Raw genomic sequence first — 17,288 nt, 5'->3', positions numbered from 1 at the left:
CATAAAAATAAATAAATAAATAAACCCAAAGTTAAAAAAAAAAAAAAAGATATCTGCTCTCACCACTTCTATTCAACACTGGAGTTCCTAGCCAGATGCCTCATAAAAGGCATCCAGAATGGAAAAGAAATAAAACTGTCTCTATGGCCAACGACAAGATCTTATATATAGAAAATTCTAAGGAATACACACACACTATTAGAACTAGTAAACAAATTCAGAAAAGTTGCAGGGTAAAAGATCAATATGCAAAAGTAAATCTGATGATACTATATAATGTATATTTTCACTTTCTCCTTCTCATTTTATCAACTGTACACCAGAACTGTATGCCCTCTCAAATCCAGAAACTCTCTTAACTTTAGCTGATAAAAGAGATTCCCATGATTATGATTCTGCAGTTCAAGAAGTCCATGCCCAGAACAGACATTTTGAATACTCTACAACTAAGTTCCTACAGATGTCGATTGTTAATGGGTCTTATCTTAAAGAATGAATGTTATCTGGCTATACAATAGTATCCAGGACTTAACCAGATAGGCTCAAGTGGTCCAACTTATGGTCTTCTATAGGGTACATCACATTACTAAAAATAAAAGAGTAAATTGATATACTGTAGCCAGTATTTTTGAAATAGCACATCAATTTGGAATGCCATGGAAACTGAAGTTTCTTAACCTCCTCAGGTATCCCTATAAAATCTGGACAACAAATATACAAATTATTTGATGCCTTGGTGCTACACAAAGAAGTTGCTGTCCTTAAAAAGAAAACCACAGGTTAAAAAAAAAAAAGACTTTAATTGGAAATAGCTGACCCGCACGCCAAACACTCTGCTTAGCCCAAAGTCCTTTTGCAAGGAACTTTTACAAAACAGAAAGAAAAATTCATGGAGAGGTTCAAGGATTCCACCATAAATACACAAAATTTTTGCCTCTAATTTTGAAAACCAAACAGAATAACTGGACTGTAAAACCTAAAGTATAAAATCTGGCAAAGCCCAAAGAGCCTTCTGGTCCCACCAGATAAAACCTAGGATGGACACCTGCCAAATTCTTCCATAAGACAACTCATTATAGTAAGGACAAATTGGCCATGATAGTAAACAAGCAGAGGGAAAGGGAGTTCTTGGATGCAGAGGATATGACTATCCAAGAAAAGTCTTAAAGGAGAGCAAGAGTAGAAGACTACTCGCCTACTCTTCAAGATTAATTATAAAGATGTTTTTTAAAGAAAAAAAAATGTGTGTAGAATTAACACAGATAAATAGACCAATGCAATAGAATACAGAGGCCAGAAACCAATATACATACAAGATTCAGTAATATAAGAGAGGAGGCACTACAGAGTCAATGGGCAATGGGTGGACTATTTAATAAATAATATTATGAAAACTGGCTATCAATATGGGGCAGGACTTCTACCTTACAACAGTCACAAAATTTAGTTTCAGGTGAATTCGGTATATTTTGAAATTCATAACTTTTAGAACAAAATATATATAAAAGAATTTTTTTTTAAGCCTCAGGGAAGGAGCCAATTTTTTAAACCTAACACAGAAAAGGCTCAAACATAAAGGAAAAGAATGATCAATTTAACCGAAAAATTCTGTATAATTAAAGACAGCTACAGACCATGTTACAGTCAAGCCACCTACTCGAAGTATCCCTGTAAGAGATACAGCATTAGGATCAAAATAATAATATATAAAATCCATGAGAAAAATAGGCACATAGATAATATATTCACAAAATAATGACCAATAAATATATGGAATAAAGCTAAGATTCATGGTAGCCAGGGAAATACAAATTAAAACAAACAGCTACTATCTCACAGCTCTAACTGGAAAACTTCATAAGTGGTGAGACTAAGCGTTTTAGTGATGACTTAGGAAAACCAGAATTCTCTTACACTACCACTGGGAGTGCAAACTTGCACATCACTTTGGACAGCAACTTGACAACATCTAAAGTCACAGAGCATACATCTAAAATCAGAGTATCTACCACCTGAAATACCATGTGGGTGCATATGTCCAGAATACCTAGCACATTTCATTTGCATGAGAAAATATTATCAAGAATGTACACTTGCAGCACGGTTCAAAATGGCAAAAAATAACAATTGACATGACCATTAGTGAGGGAAATGGTAAGCAAACTGATATAATGATACTAAACAGCAGTTATGTTGAATGAGAAAGCAAATTACAAAAGAGCACTTGTGATAGGCTATCATAAACTTTTAAAAAGCTGCTATATATTATTTATGGATGCAAACACATGGTAAAATATAAAATCTTAAGTAGAAAGGAGTCACACCAACTTCAGAATAGTGGGTTAGCTCTATGGAGGGAAGGAGGAGATGGCCTCAGGGAAGAGTACAAAAGAGTAACATTTTATTTCTTTAAAAATCAGAAGCATATATGGCAAAATAGTTTATGAAGAGTACAAGGGCATTTATATTATTATTATTATGTATATTTGAAATATTTTGCAATTAAAAAGAATTTTAATGGGCACATATGGTATAACAATCAAATAATAACATGAAGTATTCACACCACAAAAACTTGTCAAGTAATAACATTAATTATTTTAAGCCACAGAACTTATGTACATACATTACAGCATGTGATAAATATGAGTTAAAAATAAATTCTAAAATTTGCAATTTACATTAGGGTTTTAAATTAATAATTTTCCTAATGGGCTTTGAATCTCATGCAATTTTAAAATGTCCTTATGCTAGAATTTTAAGGGATGCTCTCGAGTTATCAAAGCTATATAAATAAACTTTAATTAATGTGATATTCTGAATTTCAGTTTTATTTTGGAAAGCTTTTTCTTTAGCATATAAACAATAACAAGCTTTACATTTATATTTACAAGTCTCTAAGAAATGTGCTAAGAGTCCTAAGTATGAAGAGTAGGTATCCCACTTAATTATAGTGTTTCACCAAGAACCTGATGCCCTAAATAATAATGTGGAAAAACAATGCTCCAGTATTCCCTTTTCTTTTCTACTTGGGGTTTGGGTCAGAAATCAAGATGTACCAATACTGGAAAAGTTATAAACAAAGTCTTATTATAAAACAATTTTTAAAGGAAAAGTGTGTAATTTTCACAGAGGAGTAACACAATCCTTTGGGTCTACTATGTCAGAGAGAGACACAGAAAAGAGAGAATATTTTAAGAAAGGGGTTAAGAAGAGGTAGTAGCATTTTGCTATCTGTACTTCACTTACTGACTCCTTGAGCCTCAAGACTATAAGATAATAAATACTACAGAGAAAAATTTAGGAGACAGACAAAACTGGGCCGGACACTGCATCTACAAATACAACTCGAGATCTTTAACTCACACGTAATAAATACTTCACTCTCCACTACAATACTCTGACCACATTCATACTATTTCAATAATAACCATTTTACCCAGTTGATGGTAAGCAGTAATTTTATTTAACATGAGTTGCTTTTTGCCAATTAAACATTTGCAACAGAGATGATCAGCTGATCCTTCAAGTAACCTTGCTATTAAAGATGCTAATATTTCCCATGTGATGGAAGACTGCAATAAAATTATTCCAAGTTCCAAACTTCCACAGTTTTATATTTTGGGCACGATTTTTAAGGGCAATAGTGCTGTGGCAAAAGGCAGGTTTGCACCTACCCCATTTCAGCCTGTTAAACTGAATTTTACTTAGTATTAAAATTCTTAACTTGTACTTCTGAAGGCTAGAAAAAATTACCTCCCTGCAACTCTCTAATTTACTGTAACTTTGACCAGTAAGAATAGCAAAATTTGCTTACAAAATTGAAAGCCTCCTACTACATTTTTATATTTTTTGTTTTTTCCACCACTTAAAGTTTCAGAAATAACTCATTTATTTCTTCGCTCTTGATAGAGGAATAACTACCACTCTGCTTCATGAATAAAATAATCTAACTCCTGTTTCTCTCAAATTCTCACCCTCTGGAGACTCATTCCAACTGAGTAATAAATTCACTGACAAGTCTGCAATTCAAATTTCACTAGTACAAGGAAATTCTTCTTCTACAGTAAAAGGTCAGTGTTGTGAATTTAATTTTCTGAATTTCATAACCCTTTATAAATGGAGGCACCTTAAAGTTCAGTTTATACTCTTTTATATAGGATTTCAGAGCATGCTTTAAATAGCTTAAGATAAGCTATATTAACAGCTTAATGTCATTTTATCATTAAAATAATCTACAAATATCAGAATACTAACTTTGTTGTCGTAACTAATAAATAAGTCTTAAAATATCTGTAAATGTAAATCAACCCTCTCAATTCATTTACCTCACTCAGACTGTTCTAGAACATAGATCAACAAACTGAATGGGTTTATCAGTATAATACAGTTGTACAGCGCTTTCACAAATTCCAGTTCTGTAATTTAGGGTTTTTCCTTATTTATTTTTAAATGTACAAAGAGATTAAACTATTAATATAAATATTTTCTCTCCAGTATGTAATATTCTTATGTAAAAGAAAAGGTTTCCGAACATTTACAAAGCAATCTAAAGGTAAGTAAACCTGATTTTAGGATCATTACATTAACCAAAATAATTTTCCAGAAAAGGTCCTATTTGAAAGAATGCTCACTGGCCTTCTCACATCAACACTTCAAGATGAATCCAAATCCACTGCCTTTGCTTGATTTACTTCAGGGATCAATTCCAATGGGGAAAAGAAAAAAATCTCAGAAAAAGGTCTCACGACAGAGCGGACAAGTGGATTTGTTGCTAGACGTAAACCATTTGTACTGAAAAAGAAAAGTGTATTTAAATGTTAAAAACTTTTAAAATTGCCATTTTACATACACATCTCAAGTTACCTTAAAATAATAAAGTAAGACAAGGGAGAATACTGAAATGTTTGCTCCCCTCCGCTCATCTCCAAAATCAACACAACTCAGTATTCCTTCCAAAGGCCACACTGTGACGCTTTCCACCTAGGCTCATGCACGCAACCACGAAGATGTGTAAGGAAGACCTCCTGTGAAGGAACTGAACATAGGGTGGCTTTCTTTCCAATATGCTGTTTAAAAAGAGCAAAATCTCTCATGCCAGATGGCTCTCAGTTCCAATTTCTTCAGTCTCCTTTACGGTGTAGATCTTACAAGACCATCTATTTTTTGAGTGCCGAGAGCTATTTTAGAAACATCCACTTATTAAATGGCTTTGATGCCACCACTCTCAGTAAATTACTAATTATCTTTCACAGATTTTGAAAAAACATTTGTAATATGTCTCCCATTAACCACAATTAAGAGTTTAACAACCACTGTTTTCCAAGGTTAGATATCATACATATAGAATATATATAAGATATAAATAAGTTAATTTCTCTTTAGCTTACCAAGCAGGCTGAATGGAACTTTTTCTTGCATGTTCTACAGGCTTTTTTGGGAAGAGAATAGTTGAAACCGTGAATGACTGAGAAACAAATCATACAATCTTCAACACCCTCAAAACGTTTGTCTACATTATTTTTCCATAATGCTAAGCCTTCCATAATACTGCCATTCTGTTAAAAAGAAAAATAGATAAATAAAGTCAATATACACTGAAGACCACCAGTATTATTTTTATTCAATTTCACAAATTTTAAAGTTGTATTATAATTTCGAGAGAAGAGAATCTGCTTGGCTATATTCACGATTCTAAGTTTTAAGAATACTGGTTTTTAAAATGACCTCCCAGGTTTTAGGAACCAGATATAATTTTTCTACATTAAAGGCAGACTTGAAAGAAAGGCTCCTGCCCCAATTTTCAAGTTTTATAGTCTTAGCTTATTGATGAAACTTTTTAAATAATTAAATCATTTGGATCAGCTCTCCTAACTTTTAACTAAAAATGATGAAATTAACTATCTCACCTACTCAAATGCTGATTTGTTCCAGCTCAACAATATTGGTGAATATACTTGTTTTAAAATAATTTTTCTTTACTGTAGAATGTCTGAGATACATCACAATGTGCAAACAAAACTAGAGACTTACAATTTGTTTAAAAGGCAAAGGTCTTTGAAAGTACTGGGATTTCTCTAACCACAAAAGGAAAGTTGAAATGTTAAAGTAAAGTAGCTCAGAAGACATTCATCTGTCCCATGTCTCACAAAAAGATTCCCTCTCAAACTTTAATACCATGTATTGTTCTGTATCATCTACAATGTCAATGAAGTAGAGTCAATTCTTCTCAAACACCAGAAAAAAAAGCTGTAAAGCCTGAAAAATTAAAACAGCTTGGCAGGGGACTTCCCTGGTGGTGCAGTGGTTAAGAATCCGCCTGCCAATGCAGGGGACATGGGTTCGATCCCTGGTCTGGGAAGATCCCGCATGCCGCGGAGCAGCTAAGCCCATGTGCCACAACTACTGAGCCCGTGCACCACAAATACTGAGCCCATGTGCTACAAACTAGGGAAGCCTGCACGCTCTAGGGCTCACGTGCTGCAACTACTGAAGCCCGTGCGCCTAGAGCCCGTGCTCCGCAACAAGAAGCCCATGCACCACAACAAAGAATAGCGCCCGCTCACCGCAACTAGAGAAAGCTCGTATGCAGCAAGGAAGACCCAAAGCAGCAAAAAAAAAAAAAAATCAAACCACGAGCTTGGCAGGTTCAAATCATTTAGGCATGTATCTGTTTATCCAACAAAATACAGTATCTATTTCTACTTAAGCAGAAGAGATATTTTGTTTTATTGCCCTTTCAAATAGTAAATCAGCAATCTTTCTCTAGTTTAGAAAGCCAAATGTGTACACAGACACTTACTTGATGGGTGAGGTAAGTGCTTAGCTGCAGCATCCAGTTTCGCCACTGCTGAACGGCTACTCCAACTCTTTTCCCACTTTCTACTGTTATTGAACCCAATGGATAATTTGAAGGCAGCTGTATTATAAGTTCAATAACTATATCTTCAATAGTATAAGTGGCCATGACTTCTCGAGTAGCAGCTCGAGCTTTAACCTGCAACACATGGAAGGTAATTTTTTTTGCCAAATTTCTTTTCTTCCCTTTCATTCAAAAACCATCTTGACCGGTTGACTGCTAGCAGCCAGTCCTCATTCAAACAAAACACGGGTAGACATGTTCACTTATCTGACATGAGATATTTAATAAATAGGTTCAAATACCTGAAATGTTTTATAGTGATGTTACGACATTCAAAGATGTTTCAAAAAGAAATGCACTACTCATTAAAAAGTATGTTTTAGTATATTAGGCTTGTCACATCATAGTTTTTGCATAGACCAATAACAGAATGGGTTATTATTAATTATTCCTTCTTTTCCAAAGCTATCGTATCAAATATCACTTCTATTTAGATGTTTTTCAAGTCTTTCTCTACCACAGAATTCTCCTGAGCTTTAGAGCCAACCAGCAACTGCCAGAATATTTATACCGGATCTTGATTTTCTTACTAGCATTGCAAACTCAACATAAAACACAAATTATCATCCTTTAAAGATTTATTCCTCTGGCTTTCCTATTTCCACACTAAAAACCGTAGCATCATCTTAAAATTCTCCTTCTACCACATTCCAGATATTAACTGGTTGCAAGTTTGGATAAATCACCACAAAATTTCTCACATCCCTCCCCCTTTAAGGACTATTCTCACTGATACTGCCTTCCCTGGGCCCTCCTCATAATGTCCACACATTACAAGTCTCCCTAACTATTCACTTGAACCCAAGCTCCATGCCAATAGTCCATGTTATAAGATTTCAGTCAGAGAAATTTCACAGATTATAACTCTGACAGTGTCACTGCCCCCAAAGAAAAATTTCAGAGAATTCCCTGGTGGTCCAGTGGTTAGGACTCCACACTTTCACTGTTGAGGGCACGGGTTCAATCCCTGGTTAGGGAACTAAGGTCCCGTAAGCCACGCGACACAGCCAAAAAAAAAAAAAGGAAACAAGACAAAAGAAAAATTTCAGTGGCTACATAGGCCCAAATATTTTAGACTGTTACTTGAGGCCTTTCCCAATATGGCCCCAATTCATCATAGAAGCAGTTTGTTCTCTATTTACCTTCATGAATCCTACTCCATATGAATACTGGGCTATTCATCATTTCTTAGGTCATCACAGAAATTACATTCCCATCTTCAAGCTTTTTGCTTTTACTATACTGTTTTCTCTATATTAAATGCTATTCCCCATAAAAAAATCCTGCCTACCTCAAAGTAAAATTCCTCCATAAAGTCTCACCTAATCCCCTCAGCCAGATGAACTTTTCCCACTCTGTTCGCAGAGCACTGTTCCTCTTAATGTGCCACTTTCCAGTTTCCAATGCAAAAAAACATTATCAGTATCACTCTTTTCCCTTTATTAGATTGTATGTTATTACAGGACAGGAATCTGACCCTTCTAAACTGTTCATTTTGCAGGTGACTGGCACACAGTGCCTGGCATCTGTAAGTATCCCAATATATATTTTGAATTAACTAATGAATGTTCAAAAACTATTTGGTGGGGGTAAATGAAATTATAACATCACTTTAACCTATGCATTAATTTGAGATTTGATATCCAATAATCTGAAAATAAAGTGGACAATTTCTGTAAATTCTGAACCAAGAGTTACAATTGTGACGATACTCACTACAACCGACAGACATAACCAATACTGAAACAACTTTTCTAGAAAAAATCCAAGACAATACTAACCGTCATGCCATTAAATAGCTGTGTACTTGTTTGCACAGAAGATATTTCTTGAAAAGAAAGAACACTGCTAACATACTTGCTTGTAAATCTATCTACAATACTGAAAACACGCTTCTCACTACTATTCCACCACAGCCTAACCATGGCGGGCAAGTCTTTTAATGTCATGTGATAGACTGAACAAGCCAAGTGTGGAATATGGTATGGAAGAGTTGAGGTATCTGAGGAAAAAACAAATTCTTAGTTAGTAACATATATTTCTTACATAGAATAACAGACTAATATTAGTATTTTCTTAGAAAATCATTTTCAATTCCTTAACACTAGTGCTAGAGCTCATAAAACAAACATACCAAAGAAACCAGAACTCTAGAGTATTAGCTTTTTCTCACACATTCAAAATGAACAATTAGAATTGTAAAAAGAATGAAAATCCTGAATGACACTGAAAAATCTGCCTAGAAATAGCCCTCTTTATTTCACATGAAAGATCACAAATACAGTGAAACACACACACTTCAAAGAGGAGGAAGAATTCAAGATTCTTTTTTCTTATAAATTATGAAAAAGAGTCTGGCCTCCTTTACTTTCCCCAGAGCTCACTGATGTGTTATGCAAAAGTTCTAGAATCCCACCTCAGTACTCACAAGACAAAGTCCCATCCTCAGATCTCCAAGGCATTTAAAAAATTCCTATTCTCAGGAAATCACTTATAACACTGCGGCACAGCTAGATGCATGCATGTCTATCCCTTCAGCTAAAATGTGAGCTCCTGGAGTGAAAAATAAATTTTACTTATCTTTGTTTCCCCAGCTGAAGACTATTTATTTACAGGCCTACAAAACATTATTGTGTAACAAATACTCGTTTACTGAGTAAAAGATAATAGTCTCAACAAAGTAAGCTTCAAAAATTAATTAAATTCTTAACAACCTTATCCACAAAATCTAATTATATGTCCTATTTAGAGAAATATGGAAAATCTGGCACTTCAACATTCTCATAGCCAGGACGCATGTCTGGGGTTATTCTCCATGCCCTCAGGGTAACCTGATCTGAACCTAGTCTCTAAGAAAGAACACAAACACACATCATACTGACCTCTAATACCCAACTGGAGCTCTTCTGTAAAGAATGTTTTAGGGTCCTTATTGGAGAGCTCAACAGCTGTCTCTGCAAAGGTCGGATTTTCTGGCATAAGCCTGAACAGGTGATAGAGCAATTTATTCAAGCTTTTTGTTTTTCGAAGGTACATTGAATACAGAGCTCGAAGCTGGTGGAGAGTAAACAATTTTTGTTAGGAAACCCAATTAAACCAAGACAATCAGTAGATATGAACAAACTAAAGTGTAACAGACTGTACAAGAACACAATACAAAAATGAATTCATGTGAACACTGAGAATGACATGGAAGAGTGCTATAAAATACATGCCACAGTCTTACTTTCCAGTTGTGTCATTTGAAGGCACTGCTCCCCCTTCTCATAAACCAGCAGAAGTTTTCACTATCCCCTCATCAGACATATGCCTCTAACATCTTTCTCAAACTGTCTCCCTGTTGATAAGTTCACCCCCACTTGGAGTCTCTGAGCTGAGAAAAACCTATTCGCCATTCCCCACAGACGATTTGCTCACTCTCCTCCCAAATCTTCCACACGTTCCTTCCGCACCATAATCTCTAATCTTTCAAAATTCTGCTTAAAACTAATCCCATTTTTATGGCTGACCTCATGCTATATCAAACATTTCAGCATCCCTTTATGACAGCACAAACTAGTATTTCAAAATGTCTTGGGGTCTTCTCATTTGTTGTTTTATACATCAGGAAATTTCACAAAAAATATGGATTTTTTTTCTGGTTTCTTTTTTAAAAACAGGAAAATTTGGCACCACTGGGTGTACTATAGGTATCTATGTGAGACATGTGCTTTAGACTTGTTCCTCAATAATGTAGTTTTCATTTGTTCACATTTACCTTGTAGCTCTTTGCTATTTGTACCTGTTTTAAAATTATTTCTTACACTATGTTTCTTCATAGTACAAATATACCATTTTCTGAACACTATGAACGGTCAAATACAAAGATCAAGCCATAGTATTTGGAATTGATTCTTAAAAAATTGATCAAAGAACCTTTACAATGAAGAAATCTGGAGAACACTACCTTTACCAAGTAACCAAACTTAACATCACCAATAAAAGGACACATGACATTCTGTGCTCCTGAGGTGAGGCACTGAGAATACATCACCACTGTGCAGTAAATACTCTTGCTGAAAAGCAACCAGAATCTAATTTTGAGGAAACTACCAGACAAATCCAAATTGGAAGACAGTCTACAAAATAACTGATCCGGTGAATGACACCAAAGAAAAGTAGAGGAATTATAAGCTAAAGAAATATGACAGACAAATGCAAACATGACCCTTGACTGAAACCTCAATATAGAAGGAAATAAAACTATAAAGGACATCTGACAACTGGGAAAATTTAAATACAAATTAGATAATATTACTGCATTGAAATTAAATTTGAGTGTAATATTTATATTACATTTATGTTGAAACATGTCCTTGTTCTTAGGAGACATATGTTTAAATACTTTTGGTAAAGCATCATGATGTCTGCTGTCCACCTTCTCTGTAAATCCGAATATTTTTCAAAATAAAAAGTTGGAAGCAAAGTAGAATTTTTAAAAAAACTTAATACATATATCAGTGGGCTTTTATAAACACATGTCTATTACCCAGCAATCCCACTCTTAGGTATACAACGCAAGAGAAATGAGACATATTTGTACACACAAAAAATTTATGCACAAATGTTCACAGCAGCTTTATTCACAATAGGCAAAAAGCGGAAACAACCTAAATGCCCACTGGATGACTGGATAAACAAAATGTGGTATAGTCATACAACGCAATATTATTTAGGCATAAAAAGTAATGCCATACTCATACATGCTATACTATGAATGAATTTTGAAAACATTATGCCATATGAAATAAGCCAGACACAAAAGGCCACATATGTGAAAGGTCCACAGTAGGCAAATCCATAGAGACAGAAAATAGATTAGTGGTTGCCAGTGGCTGGGGGGTTTGAAAGGAAATGGGAAGTGACTGCAGATAGGTAAGGGTTTTTTTGGGGGGGGTGTGTGGAAGGATGTTGAAAATATTCTAAATTTAGATAGGTGCACAATTCTGTGAATATACTAGAAACACCAAGCTGTACACTTTAAATAAATTTGATGATATGTGAAATATATCTCAGCAAAACTATAAAAAACACACATACAGGTGCGTGCACACACACACACCTTTGCTTCTAATGCAATCTGATTCACTAGTTTTTTTAAGAAGAAAGTTAAAAACAACTCAGATTAAGGACCAAAGTTTTTAAAAATTTTTCAGTTTGTTTTAAGGATTCCTCTAATTAGTGTTATTTACTGGGTTATGCTGGTTTATATGTTGACAGCTCAGTTCAATTTCTAGGCTCAGTAAATGTTGCTGTAATGCTTTGTGCCCCCTTCCCCTTCTCCACTCTGGCCTAATGGGAAAGATGAGGCGTGGCAAGATTCTTAATTTCTGAATATAAGATAACGAGAACGAAATTCTTACACATAAAAACTTCAATTTGCTGCAATTTTTTAGAGACCAATAATATTTTAAGAAACAAATTTAAAAGCTTAACAAGGAGCTCTTGAAATACATCATACAGCAAATTAAAATTAGCTCAAATCACAAACATAAGTGGTAGGACTGAAAAGAAAATAATTTGAACATCTAGATCAGTGTTGCCTCTGTGATTTTTGATTTTCCCCTTAAACAAATGCAAAAGTGCTTATGTTTATATATTTATACCAAGGTATGGGTTATTAGTAACGTAAATTATAACTTAAGGATTCTAAAAAATCACATTGGAAATGAATGCCAAGATGTTTAGTCACACTTTAAATATGTAATAATTAAGTCTTTTTGTATTAACCTGTCAAAGAAGCCACCTACTTTATTAAACTGATTCAATCAATGTGTTAATCTTTTTAAAAGTGGGAATCTGTCTAAAAGAATTTTTAAAAATGGAGTAGATTTCTCCAGCTTCCTTCTTAAACATGAGACAACAGAGACATCTAGTGCCTGCTAAAATAATTTGGTCAAAATAATTACAATAGGATATTTTCTTTATTTAGCGATAATGGTTTGAATTATATAAGGTAGTATTTCACAGATCTTTCTCTAAACACTGATTTTCAAGTAAGGTAAATTTCCAATGATGTAGTAATTGACATCTCCACAAGAGTCAGAAATTGACCAAAGGAAAAAGAATAGCAATATCCGATTCTTTTGAAACTCTTACTGTGGTAGCACAAAATTAAATTATAGAAATCTGGTTTCCTGCAATAAAAGGACTTGGTGGCTACATTCAGTTAGAAAAAAAAATTGATCCAAGCACATTCCAGAGATTAATTACTTTTGCAAAAAAACTGAGTGTGTATGTGCGTGTGTCTGTGTAAAAACCTGTGGGAGGATGAGGAAGCAGAGACAGAAATAAATTTAGCAAAATGTCTGAAATTAGCCAGATAAGATTAGATTAAAATGTGAGGCATTTCCCCTTTTTTTCCAAAAGTAGGGGAAGGAAAGGGTTTAGGACAGTAACAGAGAAATACATATAGGACAGAACTGTCAAAAGTCGTCTCATTTTATTTACCTGAGATGAAGCAGCTTTGAAGAAAGTAAGTATTAATTTCCAAGTGAGGAGGTATCCCAGAACATAGCAGAAGTCTTCACTCAGTGGCTTAATAGTAACTATCTGTCCAACAGGAATACACCCCAAAACATTTTCTAGTAAGTCTTCTTGAGTGCTAAGAAGAGACATCAGTGCTGCTGGTGGTGACCTAAGAATCAATGATTAAACACCACAATTTTCTTCATAACTCGTCCCTTAACAAATTGACAGCACGTATAAATGTCAAGCATTTAAAAAAAATCTTTATTTTCCAAAAACCATTTTAAAAGTCTCCCTTTATAGATTCAATTTTGACCCCTAATTCACAGAGGCAGTTACAGAATTTGAAAGACATAAAGTATTATATAAATATATACCTACATTTCCATATTTATAAATATAAAAAATATAAAAATATAAATATACTTTTTATATTTATAAATATATAAAATATGCTATAAAATATGAACTCTAGAGGTTAGCACTTAAAGGAAAGACCCTTTTACAAAACATATATTTCAACCTTCTATTTTATAGATGAAAAAAAAAATCAGATACCCAGAGAAGCTAAATTATTAGTCTGAAGTCCCTTGGCTAGTCAGGGGAATGATTAGGGCTAATAAATCCTATCGGGTCCTTTATCATCCTATAAAGGGTAAAAAGACTCTGTTTCTTCGATGAAGTAAATTTTAACATTCACATTAATTCATGACAATGTGAAGTAATTTTCTTCTTTACCGAAGTACTGCACTCATTAACACTTACAGATGAGCTTATAAGATTCTCAAAAAGTGAAATACTTGCGTGTATCTCCTGTCAAACTCCCTTCTCTCTGACATTCTAGCTTGGTTCTCTCCTTTCACCTCTGTGATCTTTCTTCCCTTGTGGTTTCCTACTACCAGTCCATAAACAAGTCTTCTTTAAGCTTCTGCCCTTAAGTTTTTACCTTCAACACCACCATCTCCTGTACCAACCCTTTTCCATTCCATACCAACCGTCACTAGATTTTACAAACAACAGCTCTCCATTTTCTACACTAACCTCCATGCACTGCTATGACTTCTGGCATGGCCTCCCCCTCCGCTTGCTTCCTCGTACAGTTTAGGCTTTATACTATTGCCAGAATCAGCTGGTGGTATCCCATCTTCTACCAAACAATGCCCCGATTCCTAGAAAATGTCATTTTGAAGGCCCTTCATTACCCTTCCAGCTTCATCTTCCACTCTACCCTCCTTGCCTACTCCACACATATTCATTTATACTTTTATTCAACAAATGAGCACTATTCATGACTGTTTTATGCCAAAAAACCTGGGTCTGTGAATATAGTCAGGAACAAGAGACAAAAATGTCTGCCTTCACAGAGCTTATATTCCAGTGGAAGAAGATCTAGACAATTAAAAGATACGTTAAATGGCAACTATTCAATATTCCCCAAGCATTTCCTGAACACTCATGCCTCAATGCCTTTGCACATGGTGTTCGCACAACTTTTCCCTGCTCTACTAAAATGCTCCCTAATCTGAAAGGTCCAGCATAAATGTCTCTTCTTCACGAGAATGTCTTCTCTTCCTGGCACAGCAGCTGTGTCCCTCTAACATCATCCTTTTTCTTAGCACTTGTCATACACTGTCTTCTATTATAGGGTAATGTCATCTATATTAGATTATAAACTCTTTAAGAAAAATACTGTTTACCTAACACTGTATTCTCCCCTCAACGTTTAATTAATACTTTGCACAAAGGGGTGCACAATAGATTTCTGAATTGATATACTCTTTCCACAGCTCCCATGTGGCCAAAGAACAGTTTTACTAAATGGTAGCAAACTGAAAATGATTTACAAACAATTAAGAAGAGAGAGTAACTATCTCTTTGGGTGAACTCTAAATTTCATTTGTATCTTACAGATAAACTTACAAGACCTGAAGGAACATATACTCTAAATTTAGAGCTTTTGTATTGCCTCCGTCTTCTAAAGTCATTATGATGGATTATGAGCATTTAATAAAGCAAACTACAGATGGTCCCCAACTTATGACGGTTTGACTTACAATTTTTCAACTTTGCAATAGTGTGAAAGCAATAAGCATTCAATAGAAACCACACTAAGAATTCTGGTCATTTCCCAGTCTGGCGATGTGCAGTACACTACTCTCTTATGATGCTGGGCAGTGGTGGTGAAGTGCAGCTCCCAGTCAGCCACGTGATCACGCGGGTTAACAACCAATACTCTCACAACCATTCTTACCCAGACAACCATTCCGCTTTTCACTTTCTGTATTCAATAAATTACATGAGATATTCAACACTTTATAAGATGGCTCTGTGTTAGATGATTTTTTTTTTTTTTTTTGGCTGCCTTGGGTCTTCGTTGCTGCGTGTGGGCTTTCTCTAGTTGCAGTGAGCGGGGGCCACTCTTCGTTGTGGTGCGCGGGCTTCTCACCACGGTGGCTTCTCTTGTGGAGCACAGGCTCTAGGCGCGCGGGCTTCAGCAGTTGTGGCGCACGGGCTCTAGAGCGCAGGCTCAGTAGTTGTGGTGCACGGGCTCAGTTGCTCCGCGGAATGTGGGATCTTCCCAGACCAGGGCTCGAACCTGTGTCCCCTGCATTGGCAGGCGGGTTCTTAACCACTACGCCACCAGGGAAGTCCCCGTGTTAGATGATTGTGCCCAACTCTGGGCTCATGTAAGTGTTCTGAGGCTGAGTAGGTGAGGTTAAGCTGATGTTCAGTAGGTTAGGAGTATCAAATGCATTTTTTAAATTAATTAATCAATTTATTTTTGGCTGTGTTGGGTCTTCATTGCTGCGCGTGGGCTTCCTCTAGTTGCGGCAAGTGGGGGCTACTCCTTGCTGCGGTATGTGGGCTTCTCATTGTGGTGGTTTCTCTTGTTGGGGAGCACAGGCTCCAGGCACGTGGGCTCAGTAGTTGTGGCTCACGGGCTCTACAGCGTAGGCTCAGTAATTGTGGCGCACGGGCTTAGTTGCTCCGTGGCATGTGGGATCTTCCTGGACCAGGGCTCGAACCCGTGTCCCCTGCATTGGCAGGCAGATCCTTAACCACTGTGCCACCAGGGAAGCCCTCAAATGCATTTTTGACTCAACACAATTTTCAACTTACAATGAGTTTATTGGGATGTAATCCCGTAAATCAAAGAAGCTCTGTATTAAAAAAAACTTACAAGGCTGGTTCTTCTTCTTCATCTCCATATGACTTTAGATTATCCTGATCATATTGTGGGAATTCAGGCATCAATCTGGAAGTTAGGATATTTAAATATATTAAACGGTTCATTGTTAAATCATGCTTAAAAGCAGAAAGACCAATACTTATTTTGTAATGAGTATATTTTTTTTACTGAGTTTTTTCTGAAATAACCCATTATGGCCAGGACTATCTAAATGTAAACTGTGCATGGAGAACAGTGACCTAAAAGATCAAAAACTTGGCATCCCTGTTATTGAAATGCATAGTCAAGCTTACTTTGTTGTTGTTCTTACTGTGACTTTTTTTAATGACTAAAAGTTAAAGCTAAATATATATTCCATTTTTTTAGAACACCACGACATTGATTCAATTGAAAGAATTCTTACTTGTATAGCATATGATAAACAGCAATTTGCACAGGTCGAGCTCTGTAAAGGAGTAATGGGGCTAATGTATTTAACAAAGTCTGGAGATATTCTGGCAAGTTTGTTTTTTGGCCAGCAACCAATCTTGCAGGGAGTTTTTGACTCAATAGCTGATCCTTTGGGATATAAGTTAATGTTTCACACATGGGCTTCAGCATTGCATTCTGAAATGATGTTTCAGATGTATCTTTGCTTTCTCCTGATGACAAAAAGGAAAGAAATATTCA

At 35.6% G+C, this 17,288-nt stretch overlaps 1 protein-coding gene across 3 annotated transcripts in view; it reads right to left on the bottom strand.

Moving 5' to 3' along the window:
* Positions 1–2,378: 2,378 nt before the first annotated feature.
* The window catches only part of LTN1 (listerin E3 ubiquitin protein ligase 1), a 71,522-nt gene continuing 56,612 nt past the window's right edge, over positions 2,379–17,288 (bottom strand). For 2 of the 3 annotated variants that reach the window (XM_082391882.1, XM_082391883.1), the window contains 8 exons: positions 17,023–17,260; positions 16,611–16,685; positions 13,412–13,598; positions 9,805–9,976; positions 8,704–8,924; positions 6,803–6,997; positions 5,391–5,558; positions 2,379–4,794 (listed from right to left, as the gene is read on the bottom strand). In XM_082391882.1, the coding sequence (XP_082248008.1) occupies positions 4,732–4,794; positions 5,391–5,558; positions 6,803–6,997; positions 8,704–8,924; positions 9,805–9,976; positions 13,412–13,598; positions 16,611–16,685; positions 17,023–17,260 (1,319 nt within the window). In that variant the 3' untranslated portion in view covers positions 2,379–4,731. The remainder of the gene's footprint in view (positions 4,795–5,390; positions 5,559–6,802; positions 6,998–8,703; positions 8,925–9,804; positions 9,977–13,411; positions 13,599–16,610; positions 16,686–17,022; positions 17,261–17,288) is intronic. The other variant, XM_082391884.1, reaches the window with a different exon arrangement.

Source organism: Balaenoptera borealis (assembly GCF_965194805.1).
Source record: "Balaenoptera borealis genome assembly, chromosome: 5".
In the NCBI taxonomy this organism is placed as follows: Eukaryota; Metazoa; Chordata; class Mammalia; order Artiodactyla; family Balaenopteridae; genus Balaenoptera; species Balaenoptera borealis.
This window is presented reverse-complemented; position numbering and strand designations above follow the sequence as displayed.